General features: G+C 46.1%; 1 protein-coding gene across 3 annotated transcripts in view; it reads right to left on the reverse strand.

The window, feature by feature from the left end:
• The window catches only part of AFAP1 (actin filament associated protein 1), a 149935-nt gene that overhangs the window by 11856 nt on the left and 122876 nt on the right, over positions 1 to 15203 (reverse strand). For 2 of the 3 annotated variants that reach the window (XM_082391441.1, XM_082391440.1), the window contains exons 11-13: positions 14910 to 15055; positions 7773 to 7890; positions 1562 to 1679 (exon numbers count right to left, since the gene is read on the reverse strand). In XM_082391441.1, coding sequence (XP_082247567.1) covers positions 1562 to 1679; positions 7773 to 7890; positions 14910 to 15055 — 382 coding nt within the window. Of the gene's footprint in view, positions 1 to 1561; positions 1680 to 4301; positions 4569 to 7772; positions 7891 to 14909; positions 15056 to 15203 lie in introns of all 3 variants that reach the window. The other variant, XM_082391442.1, reaches the window with a different exon arrangement.

A 15203-nucleotide genomic window follows, 5' to 3' on the forward strand; every position in this document is an offset into this window, starting at 1 on the left:
TAGCACAGGGAGATCAGCTCGGTGCTTTGTGACCACCTAGAGGGGTGGGATAGGGAGGGTGGGAGGGAGGGAGACGCAAGAGGGAGGAGATATGGGAATATGTGTATATGTATAGCTGATTCACTTTGTTATAAAGCAGAAACTAACACACCATTGTAGAGCAATTATACTTCAATAAAGATGTTTAAAAAAAAAAGAAAGCGCACGCTTCCTCGGGGCAGAAGCAGGAGCCCCGGGGGAACAATGGTGGGCTCGTCCGTCCACGTGAGGCTAAGGACAAAGCCACCTCTCACCGCCCCATGTGCTGACTCTGAAATCCAATCGGCTGCACACAGGGAGCTCAGCAGTTAGGTGACCTGTCACCTGGTGTAGGGTTACTACCTGGAGGGAGCCTGGTCCACCAGCTACGGCTGAACCAGGTTCAGAAAGTGTCGACACTGCTTCCCAGGTGTTCACATCAAACTTCCTTGCGCTCGAGGCTAACTCCCATCTTCCTCTCCTGGGAACCGTCCCCGACAGGCCCACAGCCGCTGAGGAGCTTCTGAGCCTGGTAAGAGCCTGTGCTGAGGCCCGTAGCCTGCGTCTGCGTGGGGGACCCGGCCTCTGCTCTGTCTTACCTTTGCAGTCCCCGCAGCAAGCAGAGGGCCGGAATGAATAGACACGGCCGGGCTGGCTGGCTGAAGAGGAATCCACCCAACACAGCCAGGGCTGAAGCAAATGCAAACACATGCGATAACAGTACCCCTAGAGTCATGTATCTGCAGATGCGGGGGGAAGCTGAGCGCGCTTCCTCGCCGCTCCTCTGCCCGGTCCAGCCCCTGCCAGGTCTGGAACCTGAAAGCTTGGTCCTCACGCTGGTTCTGTCATTTGCCAGCGGTGGGACCTCGGGGTAACCACGCCACCTCTCTGAGCTTATGTCTACATCTGCCCAGTGGGGTAGGTTACGGCACCGCCCTGATCAAGCGGCCAGGAGAATGACACGGGAGGAGAGAAATCACAGCTGGTTGAAGGCTAGGAGGCACAGCGGGGGCAAGAAGTCCTTACAGATCCTGATAGTCTCCCGTGCTCTGAGGTACACGAGTTACCCCAATTATTTCAGCCACAGAAAACATAGCAGCCACCTGTCTACACCTCTAACACACAGAGGCTGGCTTCAGAGAGTCTATGTGACTCAACCCAAGTCACTCCCTCACTCAGCAGATCAAGGACACAAACCGAGGTGTCCCCACCCACCGGTCCAGGGCCGCTCACAGCAGCACTGCCAGCTGCATCCACAAACTGCCTCACCCGGAAATACGCGTAGCCAATTCTACAGTTCAGCCAGCTTTGTCTTTCCTTGTATATGCAACAGTCAGAGAATAAAAGCTGGGTTAAAAATCGTGGCCATTCCTCAATCCAGCAAACGGGGAAGGATGCAGATGCAAATGGTGCCATCTCTCCAGCTGGCCCCCCAACCTGGCATTCTCCACCTGGTCAGGTGAGGGAGGAAGGCGGCTAGACAGCCCCAACTCTGCACGCTGCACCCGAAGCTAGAACGTGGGAAATCGAAGGATCAACTTACTTGAAGGCGCCCGCTTCACGCCAGCCGCTGAATCAGCTTTTTTTTGCTGACTGCTCAGAGTCTTGCCTTTTCCCGTAACCCCGTTGGACGCCACGGGGGGCGGCTTTTTACCCTTCAACTGTTGAAATAAACAAATGAGAGAATTAAAACCAAACAGACAAAAACTTTGGGGTTTTTGCAGTAAATTGTTTCCGTCCCTAGTTCTTCAAGTAGAACGTAGCATGGGCAGACAAAAATGCGGGCAGTAGAAAACCAATCTGCTTTCCCAACACTGCACTGCTGTGACTTCCCCAGAGCAGCTAAGAAGGTTCTAGCACCGAGGTTCAAAGCAAACGAGGTACACTAGGATGTCTTCAGCTGGAACGCACCAAAAGTCACCTATTTCGACTGGTGTGTCACCAGGAGCTCACACACGCCGATCAAGACACTGGCCCAGACAGTGGGTATCTGAGAGCATTTGGTTGAGATTACTAAAAGTCTGTGTTTCCAAAGATAAACAGCTTTAATTTTGGTGGAATGCTCTTCGGGGAAGTAGCATGACCATGCACTTAAGAGTTCAGCTTCCAGGGTTTCTATACTGATGTCCTAATTGGATAAATAACTACCTTTTGATTCACTGACGGGGTCTGAGGAAGGAAGCGAAAGAGGCAAAATATAGAAACAGTATGAACTAAATTTTAACTAACCACAGGTTTTTAAAAAAAATTCAACATACCCCTAACTTCTTTGATGTCTGCAAGCCGACCCGTGTTGCATTTTGCTTAAGTGATGCACGTGTACCTTGGTTGGGTCGTAAGTCCAGCCGAACGGCAAAGGCTGACTCTACACGTCCAAGCCCGAGCTCCTCTGCTGCACCACGTTTCTTACTGTCGTGGGCCTGGGTTTTGGAAGCTTCAAATTCCCGCTCCGTCATAGGAGACGCTGAGCACATCATTAACGCTTTCTGAGCCTCCGTGTGTTCGTTTAAAAATATAAACATACTGATGTCTCCCACACGGTTCCTCAGAAGGTTAACTGACACAGCACACACACCTACAGCACACATATGGTAGGTGTGTAGGGAGTGTGAGCTCTCTCCATTAAATAGTAGGTCCCCCATTCAAACGGCGAAATGAGGACACAAAAGCTAAAGGTAAACGGCTTGCAAATGTGTTTCCTACTTAAAATAAAAATGAACAAAATACAAACATACATGAACCACGTATCGAATGACTGATTCCAAACTAATCTGGGGACAATCCAAATGTACAAGATAGTATATTTTGTCCCATAATTTTTACCCAAGGGGACTCTAATACCAATAAAAAGACAGATAAATACATCGCCAGAGACACATTCACTTAGTGGGTGAAGCACATGACCTACCAGACTTTTTACTAAATACTCAAAAAAACTAGAAGCCAACGGCTCCCATGTCTGACCATACATCGGCCTGGGCCCCTCAGTTCAGTGAATGAGAATCTCTAACGGTTGTTTTAAATAAGAAACAAACAGAAATCTTCTCACATGAGTTTGATGAAAAGAATTGGTTTCGAAGAACTGCTATAACTCTCTGAAATTCTAGAATCTTACTTGGCATTCATCGTTTTCTTAAGATTACTCCAAAAATGGAAGGAAAAGAAAAAAATTAAAAATGTGCCCCTCTGCTTTACATTTGTAGAATATTCTTCCATGTGGTGCTTAGATCTTTACTCAAAGCATAAAAAAATCTTAGGTTGACATGCATGAAAACACAAAATTATATTTACACTGAAATGTTACCATTTGCCCAAATACGAGGTGTGAGATGGACAATAGTTCAATATCAAGGTTACTGACCATTCAATTATAATCCAAAATCCTTATTATCTATTTGGTTTTAGGGAGTACACTTTTAGGGAGTACATTATGGGAAAATACTGTAGGTCTCGGAATAATCCTATTTAATGTTTAAAGATTGAAAAGCAATTGCCACGTGAAGCCCACCATTCCTCACTTACGTGTTACGGAAACACAGGAAAGGAACTTGCAGCTCAAAAATCTTCTGAAGACTTTTACTGTCCCACTGTCCCTGCCCTCTTTAACATCTTTGCCTTTAATTGCCGTAATTCACAAAATTCACTGGGGAACTTCCCAAGAATGGAAAGAGAGCCAGGCACAGGCAAAGAAATACAGAACGTTAAACCATGAACTAGTTAGGTGTACAGTAAGTCCCCTACATACGAATGAGTTCTGTTCCAAGAGCGTGTTCGTAAGTCCAATCTGTTTGTAAAGTTAGCCTGCGTACGCAACTAACACCATCGGCTATATAGTACTGTACTATAATAGGTTTATAATACTTGTATAGGTTTATATAATAGGTTAGTAATACCTGTATAGGTTTATATAATAGGTTTATAATCGCACAAATAACACAAAAAAAACCCCACGAAAAATAAAGAAAACATTTTTCATCTTACAGTACAGTACCTTGAAAAGTACAGTAGCCCAGTACAACAGCTGGCATACAGGGGCATGTTCGCATCTTTGAAAAGTTCACAACTTGAAGGTTCATATGTAGGGGACTTACTGTATTTAATCCGTTCCTGGGTGGCCAAACGCTGTGTATTTGCAGATTACGTTCTAGTTGAGGGAAAAAACTGCGCTTTAACCCTTGATGGGGCTCACTGACCACAAGCTGGTGGCGGGAGCTCTCACTGCAAAGCCCTGAGGGAGGGCCGTGACTTAAGGCGATTCTAGAAGACAGAAGGAGGTGCTGTACCTGTGAGCTGAGCCCGAGAGATGCCCTCCCCAGAGAAGAGGTGTTAGTGACAGACGGGGAGGACGGCGGACCGGAAGAGGCAGGGTGTTTGTAGTGGTTACAGGACAGCTTGTCAGGAGGTGGCCTAGCGGCCTTCCTGTCAGCAGGAGGGTAGCGAGCAAAGATTTTCGGAGACGGCAAGTTATCGTACAGGACCGCGTTATCATAGAGCGCCTCTTCTCCCAGGCCTCGGCCACGGGGAGCGGGAAAGCCACCGTCGGGTCCCCACTGTAACACACACAGCGTGTCGTTAGAGCCTCGGCCATAGGAAGCAAAGCACATTGAGATGTAATCAGCAAGCACCCCAAAACACGTGCACGTACCCCCAGTAAAACACACACACTCAACTAGGTGGACTGATTCAGAAGAACTTTTCTACCTTTGGGGACTTAAGGATTCTTTTTTCCTTAAGTCGTTCCCAGGGCCATTGGCTAACGATAATTTTTTTTGTTTTGTTTGTTAAAGCAGGCAAAAAAAAAAAAAAAAAAAAAAAAAAAAATATATATATATATATATATATATATTTGACACTTCTTTAAAGAACTGGATTTCGGAAGTCCTCCTGACCCAGAAAGCTGAAGCAATGTGATGTGACGAAAGGGATGCTGGACTGGGGTCCGTCCAGAGACCAGGGGCTCTGATTCTACTGAGAAAACACATTAAGATCCCAGCAAAGCACTTTATCTCTTTTTTTTTTTAAATACTGACAGATATTATTATCTGTATTTTATTACTATTATTATTTTTTTGGCTTCGTTGGGTCTTAGTTGTGGCACACAGGCTCTTCATTGCGGCGCGTAGGCTTCTCTCTAGTTGCGGCACACGGGCTCTCTAGTTGTGACATGTGGGCTCAGTAGTTGCAGCACGCGGGCTTAGTTGCCCTGTGGCACGTGGGACCTTAGTTCCCCGACCAGGGATCAAACCCGCATCCCCTGCATTGGAAGGCGGATTCTTAACCACTGGACCACCAGGGAAGTCCCCAAAGCACCTTTTCTTATTTCACAGTAAAAACGACTCACATAATTCCCATAGGAATCTTATGAAGTAGGGGGAAACTGAGGCAGAGAGGTCGCACAGCTGTAAGAGGCAGAGCTGGATTAGGGCTGTGCTCATAACTACACACTGCTTGGGGTCTGAACCTCAGGCTACTCCAGGATAGCATGAGGGGCTCGATGCCAGAACACCTCTGGACCCTTCCAAGCCTGCTATGTGGGCATCGGGGATTTAAGTTCTACGGGCGACTGTCAGCACCACCCCTGTTCCACACTTGGTTATGCCTGAAGAAAGTGCAGTAACCAAAAACACAGGCTGTTAAAAGAAAGAAATCGAATAATCATAGAAAATAGGATGTTTCAAACTATAAATGACAGAATGGCATTACTTTAGTGGAAAACCTTTTTACAAAGGATTAAAATAGCTACAAGCCACTTTAGAACATGGACATTAAAGTATAAATTAAAACCCAAACTTACAACCACAGCCAGATTCTTTTAAGTTTTAAAGGAATTGCTTTCATTTTTTTTAAAAAAGAGAAAATATTAATTCATATACTTATCTGACTCTATTTTTATATCCTTCTTGCAGAGTTCCTTTCTGCCAGGATATAATTACAGCCTTTTGTTATAAAAATAGAAAAGGTTTAAAATTTCACAGTAAGAGTGTTTTTCATTCCTTTGCAATCACTTCAGTGTGTCTATTTTTGTGATGCCGGGGACCCATCTACAACCTAAAAATACTGGTACATGTAGATAAACGTGGATGTGAGTTTCATAATGACAACCTCGCATATGTTTGTCCAGGGTTATTAAAATGGTCTAGACCAGACCATCATTTTCCTAAAATACCGAAGGATTAAGTCACATGGAAGACTTAGAAAACAAACTCCAGAGAACTTCTAGATTAAAAGTGTGTGTGTGCTTGTCAGAAGACCCTTTTTGAGATTCACTTTCATCTAGGCCTCAGGGGGAACGTTGAATGGGTAAGAATTACTGAAGTTGAAACATTGCTAAAATGTCAGGTATTGGCTCAAAAGTATGAACCTTATAAAACTGAGAAGTTCAGGCTCTCGCAAAACAAAGGGCTCGGTCACAGAGCCCAGCAAGAAGAACAACAGTTTAAAGAGAGGCCTGAACGTCAAGGAAGCCCTTAACAAGCAAGTGAGCCACAAACACTGGGCACTGGACGTTCTGTCTTAATCTCCTATGTCGCCCGCCCAGCGATATATACGCAGAAACAACTCCTAAGTGCAGAGCCTTGGAGAAGGGCAGCTTTTCATTTCTAAACCAGCTTAAGCTGTGCGTGACCTAAAGAAAGCTCCTTCCTGGGGGTGCCTGAACCTGTGTAGTATTAACGGGAATGAAGGGATGGGGGAACTAGACCAGCGTTTGTGTAGGTCCATGGTTTCTCTAAACCACGTGCATGGGGAGAAACCCCTCTGGGGAAAGGTACACGAGGGGGCCTTCGGGCGGGAAGATTCAGAGACAGGTTTGCGTGTTTTATCTTTCCAAAAAAGCTTGCGCTGAGATCAAGGCTCAGAGTGTCCTACGAGGATGAGGTGGCAGTCAGGTCTACGGTGAGGGCAGGTTCCACCAAGACCAGCAAGCAGAGGCTGAGAGCCGGGCCCCCTTGGAAAGGGCACAGCGGCCAGGACGCAGGGGCACAGAGACCGGACTGGGACCGGCTCCTGTCGGGCCACCACGGGCTTTCCCCGAGTGTGGGCTTCCACAAGACTCTCTGCAGGGCGGACGGCTACGGCCACAGTGGGCACCAGAGCCCCTCCAGCCCTGCAGACCCCGAGGCGAAGGTGGTGGTGGGACCGGGGAGGGGCAAGGAGGGGACCGACAGGGCCTAACGTGTTCTTGCTGTGGGACAGGACCCATGCCCCAGCCACCCCAGACCACTCCGGACTCAGAGGGGACGCCATCCCATGGGCTTTGCAGCTGGGACGGGATTTCAATGTGGGCCCGCGCCCCGACACCCACGTCCTAACGTGAGCCCCTTTCACGTTAATCTGCGCTTGAACGCACCCTGCCAGGCGGGCTGGCTCCTCCTTCCCGCTCCCCTCCTTCTCCACCAGATGGGGGCCCCAGCTACAAGCGCATCCCACCCGGAGGATGCGGGACCCTGTCTGGAGCTGGCAGTACGGTCGTTACTCTGCGGCGTCTCCTTTCTGATGGTGATTTCTGACGGTGTTTAATGGCACTGACAGGAATGACAAACTGTCTACTGGTGTCCGATTACCTGCGTGTTCGGATGCGGATTAAGATGAACAGGGTGTCAAAAAGGAGAGAGATGGGGTGGAGTTTTCATCTTGCCTCAGAGCGTAAGAAAGCTTTCTCTCGTTTGGACAGAAAGCAGGGGTGTAAGTCACAGAGATCCGCAGACCCCCGCCTTCCCGCACAGCTGACCTCGTTCTGCACGCGGCGCACTCACCGAGCCGCTGATGCAGGGGACGTCGTCGTAGTGCAGCGCCGTCCCGCTGGGGTGTGCGTAGCCGTTGGCGGTGCCCCCTACATACGGGTTAGTGGACAGAACGCGCCTGTTCATGAAACTGAAAGAGAGGAAACGAGTTACAACCCTCCAATTGATCACCAAGGCTTCCAGGAGCTCTGATGGATGTTCGGGCTCTGTCTGAGGCCGCAGGGTACAGAAGTGTTAGCACAGGACCCAGGCAGAGTCGGGTGTTCCTACAGCCACGGGCCAGACTCCTCACCTGCAGGACAGGACACCACCCGCCCGGAGGACTGCGGCCCAGACCCATGATGACCCGGCCGGGCTCCCCGAGCAAGGCCCGCAAACACCCGGCACTCAGCAAATAACCACCATTTGTATTAGCAGCCTGTTTCTGTCACCAAAGCTTTACTGGAACACCTTTCTTTACCTGGACTCTTCGTTGACGAATCGTCTGTGGCTGCTTTTATTTTCACATGCCTCTTTCATGAGCTTGTTAATTCTCAAAGGCAGAGACCATCTGGCCTGCAAAACTGAAGTATCAATATTTGCTCTCTGGCTTTTTTCAGGAAAAGTCCACGGACCTGTTCTGTAAGCGTTTTAGAACGTCTGTCCCACAGCATTTCTTGAGTTCTCAGTGTTCGTTCAGCGTCACTACCCACCTCCCCCTCTGCCCTGCACGGCCCTGAACTTCTGGGAGCCTCTGACAGTGGCCACCTCCGTCCCGCGTGTCACGGCTCTGCTCAAAGCCCCGGTGGCTCCGAGAAAAATCCAGTGCTGCATGGCCTGCGAGGCTCCGAGCGCCGTGTCCGCTGCCTTCACCCCAGGCTCCTGGTAGCTCTCGCTCGCTGGCCAAGGGCACCCCCTCTGCCCACAGCGCTTCTCTGAGACCCCTCCTTCTTTCAGTCTCGGTGGGAACTTCCCGGTCACCACAACCTCCCACCTCTGCGTCCCTGTCCTGTCCCCTGTACTCCTTCCTACCACTAATCACCACCTAACGTGTTGCACAATCGTGTGTCTGCTGTCTGGCTTTCCTCACCGGAACATGAGCTTCAGGAGGACACGGCCTTTGCCAATTCTGTTCATCCAGCACACAAAAGGTGCTTGGCAAGTACGAGCTGCACGAATGAATGAACACGGGAATGAATGAAGGAAGGAATGCGTGAATGGTTTGCTCATGATGTTATAAGCGAAAAACCTCAACATCTAGATAACATCTTTCTCCTAACTGGGAAAACTAAAACAGCCTGAAATGAAAAAAATAGTTTTTTTTTTTTTTTTCCAATTTTGCTTCTTCTTGGGATCTTACATTTCTATGGTAACTAGATGAATAAAAAAGAGAGCAAATGAGAAAAAGTGAGGGCAGTAAGAGGGGAGGTGAGAACTGCCTCTCTGACAAGAGGTCTTGCAACAAAACGACACTGGGATTTCTGGTTTTGAAGAGGGTGAGAGGAAGGGGCTGTGAAGGGTCAGCCCCACCCCCGGCTCAAGCTGCAGTTTCCACTCACCCAGCCCTGGCTGCAGGAAGGCGGCTCAGGTGTCCCTCTGCTGGGACAACACAGCACACACGGCGAGTCCCACCCTGGACACGGTATTCTCTTTAATTTACAAAATAACTCTTCTTGCTTTTTTCTGATACAAAAATGTATATCATTATTCTATACTTAAAATATATTAACATATATTTAGGAAAAGAAAACGTATAGAAAAGAAAGAATACAAGAAAGAAAGATTCTCCTTGTTTTTAGATACATATTGGAAGTTTTCTGGTTTAAACATCCCGTTTGAGGGTATTTTGGGGGTGAGGGTTTGGTCATGTGAGAGGCAGGACATGGGATGACCACGCCCTCCCCATGCCTGTGGTCCCAGGACGCTCCACTGCCCGTGGGCACTGATACCCGGATCTGTGCCACGTCCTGGCAGACGGACCCCCTGCCCAGGGACTGTCTCCTGCCTGATCTGTGTCTCTGGTTTCTGGCGCCCAGCCTGGCACTCACACTGGGACACAGATGCCAGGAAGGAGCGTGGACCATGAGGGGGCAGAACAGAGGCTCACTCACTTGGAATGGACACCAGCAGGCTGCTTCTGACCCACGGAACGTAAGGGGAGGTCACAGACACACAGGATGTCCTGTCCCAGCTGGAAGAGACCTCGGCCACCAGCTAGGCTGCCCCTCGTCTCACAGAGAGGGACCTGGGCCCCCAGAACAAGTCTCTGGGCCCGAAACAGCGAGTGGATCCAAGACCGAGTAAGAGGCCCCTCACCTTCTGGCCTGGCACTTTTCCTACAATAGGATGTTTAGCCAAATAGGAAAGTGGAAATGAGATAAGAGACCATATGCCACTCATTAAACCAAAAACATAAGACAGAAAAAAAAAAAAAGTATAGGTCAAACATACATGACAGGAATGTCACCATCTTAACGTTTCTTTAAATATTTATTTATTTATTTATTTATTTATCTGGCTGCACCGGGTCTTAGTTGCGGCACATGGGATCTAGTTCCCCGACCAGGGATCGAACCCCGGCGCCCCGCATTGGGAGAGCAGAGTCTTAGCCACTGGACCACCACGGAAGTCCCTACCATCTTAACCACTTTTAAGTGTACAGGTCTGGGGCGCTAAGTACATTCACACTGTTGTACAGCCATCACCACCACCCATCTCCAAAACTTGCCATCTTCCCAAAAAGCTGAAACGTTGTCTCCCCCACCGCCAGCGCTGGCACCCAGCACCCAGCACCCCACTTCCTGCCTCTATGGATTTGCCTACTCTGGTACCTCGCCTAAGTGGATCATCCAGTATGTGTCCCCTTGTGTCTGGCTTATTTCACTTAGCGTTAATACCTTCAAGATTCATTCATGTTTTCAGGAAATATATTTTAGAATAAAACCTCCCAGGGATTCAGATGAGAGGGTGACTCAAGGTGAAAGCTTCCTGTCCGTTTGCCTGCTCCCCTCTCTGTGTCCACACTGATCTACCACTTTTATCACCATCAATGTTGTCACAGCTTTCTTATGGGGCTCCAACCCAGCATGACTTGAAAAGAGTTCCAGAAGAAAATTTCAGAACATTTGCCCTGTATCATATCATCTATATACATCTCATTTAAAAATAGGCCACAGGAAAGTATGTTTCAAATGTTTACTATTATTAGTACTCTTAAATAAACCACTTTTTCTGGGAGACTTTACATGACTATTATTTCTTTTACTGTCCTCTTCCCAAAATACACCATTGACCTTTCTCCCTCAGACATAATCCAATGTACAAAAAATTCCACTAATAACCCTGAGAAGATTCATTAACTGGCTGCCAATTTACATAAAGGCAAAAATTAATTTAACCTCAGATTATTTATCACATTGGCAAGCTACCATATTTTATATTTTGAACGCTGTTTCCTTGTTAAATCTCTTCTCTCAATTTTTACAGAAGGTTTGGCAGAAAACTAATAAATAAAAATAAACTTTATTGCTAAGTGACGTCTCCTATAAAGGTTTTTCTTATAAAGGTTTTAATGGGGTAGCAAAGACTCCTGCAGCCACAAACGCATTACATGCATATTTTTAATAAATCAGTTTTCAGAAATGCAATCTACATTCCTTTTTCGAAAATGTGACCTTCCCACATTTGGTTTAGGTGAATATTCCACACTCATTTGTGTTCTAGGGGAAACATTTTTAGTCAGGGTTTCCCTTTAATGTGGTTATCAGTTTGCTTATTATTGCTGAAGTTACATATGGACTTAGGAGAGGCTTTTTGGAAACTAATAAGGTCCAAAATAGTACGGTTAACAACCATAAGCTCCTTTCTTTTATGTCACTCTAGGTGTGTAGATTTTGCAAAACTGGACTTAAGGATATTACATTTCTTAAAAAGCTACTTTAAATGTGCTTTATTTACTGCACGATTAGGAGTTTCATTGTAATTTACCTACACCTTGCTGATTAGATAGAATGTTATTACGGAAAAAATAACGAGGATGAACAGTCAGCACTTGACTATGTCACCCTGGTTTTCACACAAAAGAACAGTAGTGAGAATAAGTAGTTTGTACTTCAGAAATCCTCCAGCATTACTGGAGATTTCCCGGCTAAGTTGTACAAGATTAATTCATTTTGTCAAGGCTATTTACCTTAATTGGGTGTAACATGGTGGCTTGACTCCTAATATGGGCAAACGTTATCTTCATTTTACTCAGCCCCAGAATGTCCCAGGCAATCATTAAATAAACATTCATTCTACAACCCCATTCAAGATACAAAGGAAGAATGCTCCAATCTCCCATAAACACCACTTGGGTGGAAAAACTAGATGGCGCTGTTCTCATTAAACAGGCAAATAACAGCGTAAACATTTGAGTTTATCTTCTTCCTACTCAAAGGGTAGGAAGTTGATAGAATGTTTATCATCACCTGTTGATTATGAAACTCCATCACCTGCTCTGTTTCAATCTGCCTCTCCTCGGCCCCAATCCAGACTCTCTAAAGATGAGGGAAACAGAAGTGGGCATCAAGAGATCAGAGCTATGGGAGCTAGACGTTTCAGACATCATGTCGCCTAAACTCTCTGTTTTCTACACAAGGAAGTTGGAACACTAACAGGTTAGGAATGACTTGCCCAGACTTTCCATTTAGTAACTACTGCAGCAGGACCAGAACCCGATTTCCTTCCTCCTGGCCCAGTGTGTCCCCTCGCAATCCCACGGGCACCACTTTACACCAAGAATCAGCAAACTCCTGCCGAGCATGGCCACGTCTGCTGGTTTCAGGACTGTCCTGCTGCTTTTGCCCGGCCACGCGGAGCTGAACGTGGCGACAGAGAGGAGTCGTCACAGTGGGGAACATGTGGTCTGCAAAGCTGAAGATGTTCACCATCTTGCCCTTCACAGAAAAGTATGACCAACCCCTGCTTTAGACAGTGGACAGCATGAAATAGGAACCAGACACTTCTTAATTTCACAGATCCGTTCCTACAAACCAGCAATCCTCAAGTGTTTTAGTCTTTACATCCTTCGAAGTTACTGAAGACTCCCAAAGAGCTTTGGTTTATGTGGGTGTTTGCGATCAGTGTTGACTGTATTTGAAATTGAAACTCAGAAATGTATTCATTTTTATTCATTTAAAAATAATGGGAATAAATCCACCATATTTAAACATACTTCTATAAAAATGAACTATATTTTCCAAAATAAAAAAAAGTGAGTGAGAAAAGTGGTAGTTATACATGTTTGTAAATCTATTCAATGTTTGGCTTAAGAGAAGACAGCTGGATTCTCACACGTGCTTCAACATTCAACTGGTTGCAACAAGTTGTTTTGGTTGAAGCACATGAAGAAAATCTAGCCTCCCGCAGATATCCAGTTGTAAAAGTGAGGTGTATTTTAATAGCTTTTCCAGGTCACGGTAGATATTCTTTGATGCTACACCAAAACTCGACAAGTGGTAATTTCTTAATGATTAATTGCCATGTAGAACCTCAAACTGTATCAATGAACTTTTAGTCCTCTTTTACATGAAAACCCATTAGTTTCTCTTGCTCGTGAGATGGACCTTTTACCTGTGCATGACTTATGCGTACCTGTCAAATGCACACACTTCACTATACTATATCAAAAAAACCACACTCAATATCACCACCAATCTTATCAGAAAAGTCTGAGTACTGGGAAGCTGTTAGCTCACAGTGGCAGATACAAATCTCCCCAAATTCTCATTTCTGAGTGCAAGCTCAACTCCATTGCAGGCAACAAACACTGCCAACCTCGAGGTGAGAGGCTCACTCGGTTCATTTCTGAAAAAGTGTCTGCAAATACCTACGTCTGAATAACCACAGTTCACCTGTTAATTGTTCTTTCAAGTAAAAGTGAAAAAAATGGTGGTGGGATTAGGGAGCAGCTAGTTGAGTTAGCAACTCAGTCTTACAAGAGCATTTCCTCAAGACAACATGACAGTCCAGTCAATGTAAGTGCTTTGTGTGTCCTGCCCACTATGTACATGTTAAAAAGACACGTACTCAAGAGATTTAATAAAAATATCTACTATCTGGCCCTTCACAGAAAAAGTAATAATTGTACTGCTTCATCACAGACATCTTTTTTTTTTTTTTTTTTCCTTCTGGCCGCGCTGCACGGCTTGCGGGATCTTAGTTTCCTGGCCAGGGATCAAACCCGTACCCCGTGCAGTGAAAGCGTGGAGTCTTAACCACCGGACCGCCAGGGAAGTCCCCATCACGGACATCTTAAGTGAACACAGCATTTCCTTTTGCTACAAGCGAGTGGCAGTGGCAATGCAACGGTCACAGCACAGTGCGGAGTGACCACTGATGGTCCTAACACCTGCCAATCTACCCCCCCACACCCTGCTGTTGCTTTTGCACCATCGATGCAAATGTCACTACAGCGAAGAAGAAAAATAATTTCTTAGCATTATTATGAGAATAGTTTTGATCTTTGGGACTGCCTGAAAGGGTCTTGAATACCCCCAGGGGTCTGTGGACCATACTTTGAGAACTGCTGCTATAATTTTCTTTGCCATCATTATGTTAAGGAAATATTCATGGTTTAAAAGAATGTTTTTGTACATAACAGCACTTTTTAAAAAAAAAATCACATTTAAGTTTTAAAAGTATATGATTGATGGCTTTGAAAACTCAGTCGTCACTACACCAATATGTCAAATTATTTATGCTTTATAGAACTGTTCCCCTAATACAGGGGTCAGCAAACTACAGCCCATGGGTCAAATCTGGCCCACTGCCTGTGTCTGCAAATAAAGTTTTATTGGCACACAGCCATGTCCATTCATTTACGTATGTGACTGCCGTGGCAGAGCTGAGTAGTTTTAACAGGGAACATTGGGTCCACCAAGCCAAAAATATTACTATCTTGCCTTTCGCAGAAAAAGTTTGCCAACCCCTGTCCTAATAGAAAACACAGATGGTTGAAATGACAAACATTTCAGCAAAATTTGGGTTAATATTGTACAAAAAGGAGAGTCTTCAGCTGTTCCCCCCCCCCCCCTTGAAGGCTATACACGTACATAAAAGGAAAAGAAAATTAGGGAAAAAATAAAGTTGTTCAATTTCAGTGCCGTTTCGCACGGCAGTGGATCTTACCAGAAGGTCTGCTTGGCCGTCTGAATGACATTCGCCGACATCTCCACGTCTATGTAGTCGTAGTGCAGGGCCCCAGGGTCTGTGGAGGACCCCGTCTCAGCCAGCAAAATCCCAATCCACCTGCCCATGTCTTCAGAAGAAGATGCCTGTTGAGGTGAAGGGGGGAGAAGTGCATTTTACTTAAGTAACAGTAAAGAGCTTTAACATTTTCATTAAAATGTCAAAAAAGAGACAACCTAACAGGAAAGGCGGTGGAACAAGAAGCACCTGAGGATGTAGACGACAACAAGGAGG

The sequence above is a fragment of the Balaenoptera borealis genome (genome assembly GCF_965194805.1).
Source record: "Balaenoptera borealis genome assembly, chromosome: 4".
In the NCBI taxonomy this organism is placed as follows: Eukaryota; Metazoa; Chordata; class Mammalia; order Artiodactyla; family Balaenopteridae; genus Balaenoptera; species Balaenoptera borealis.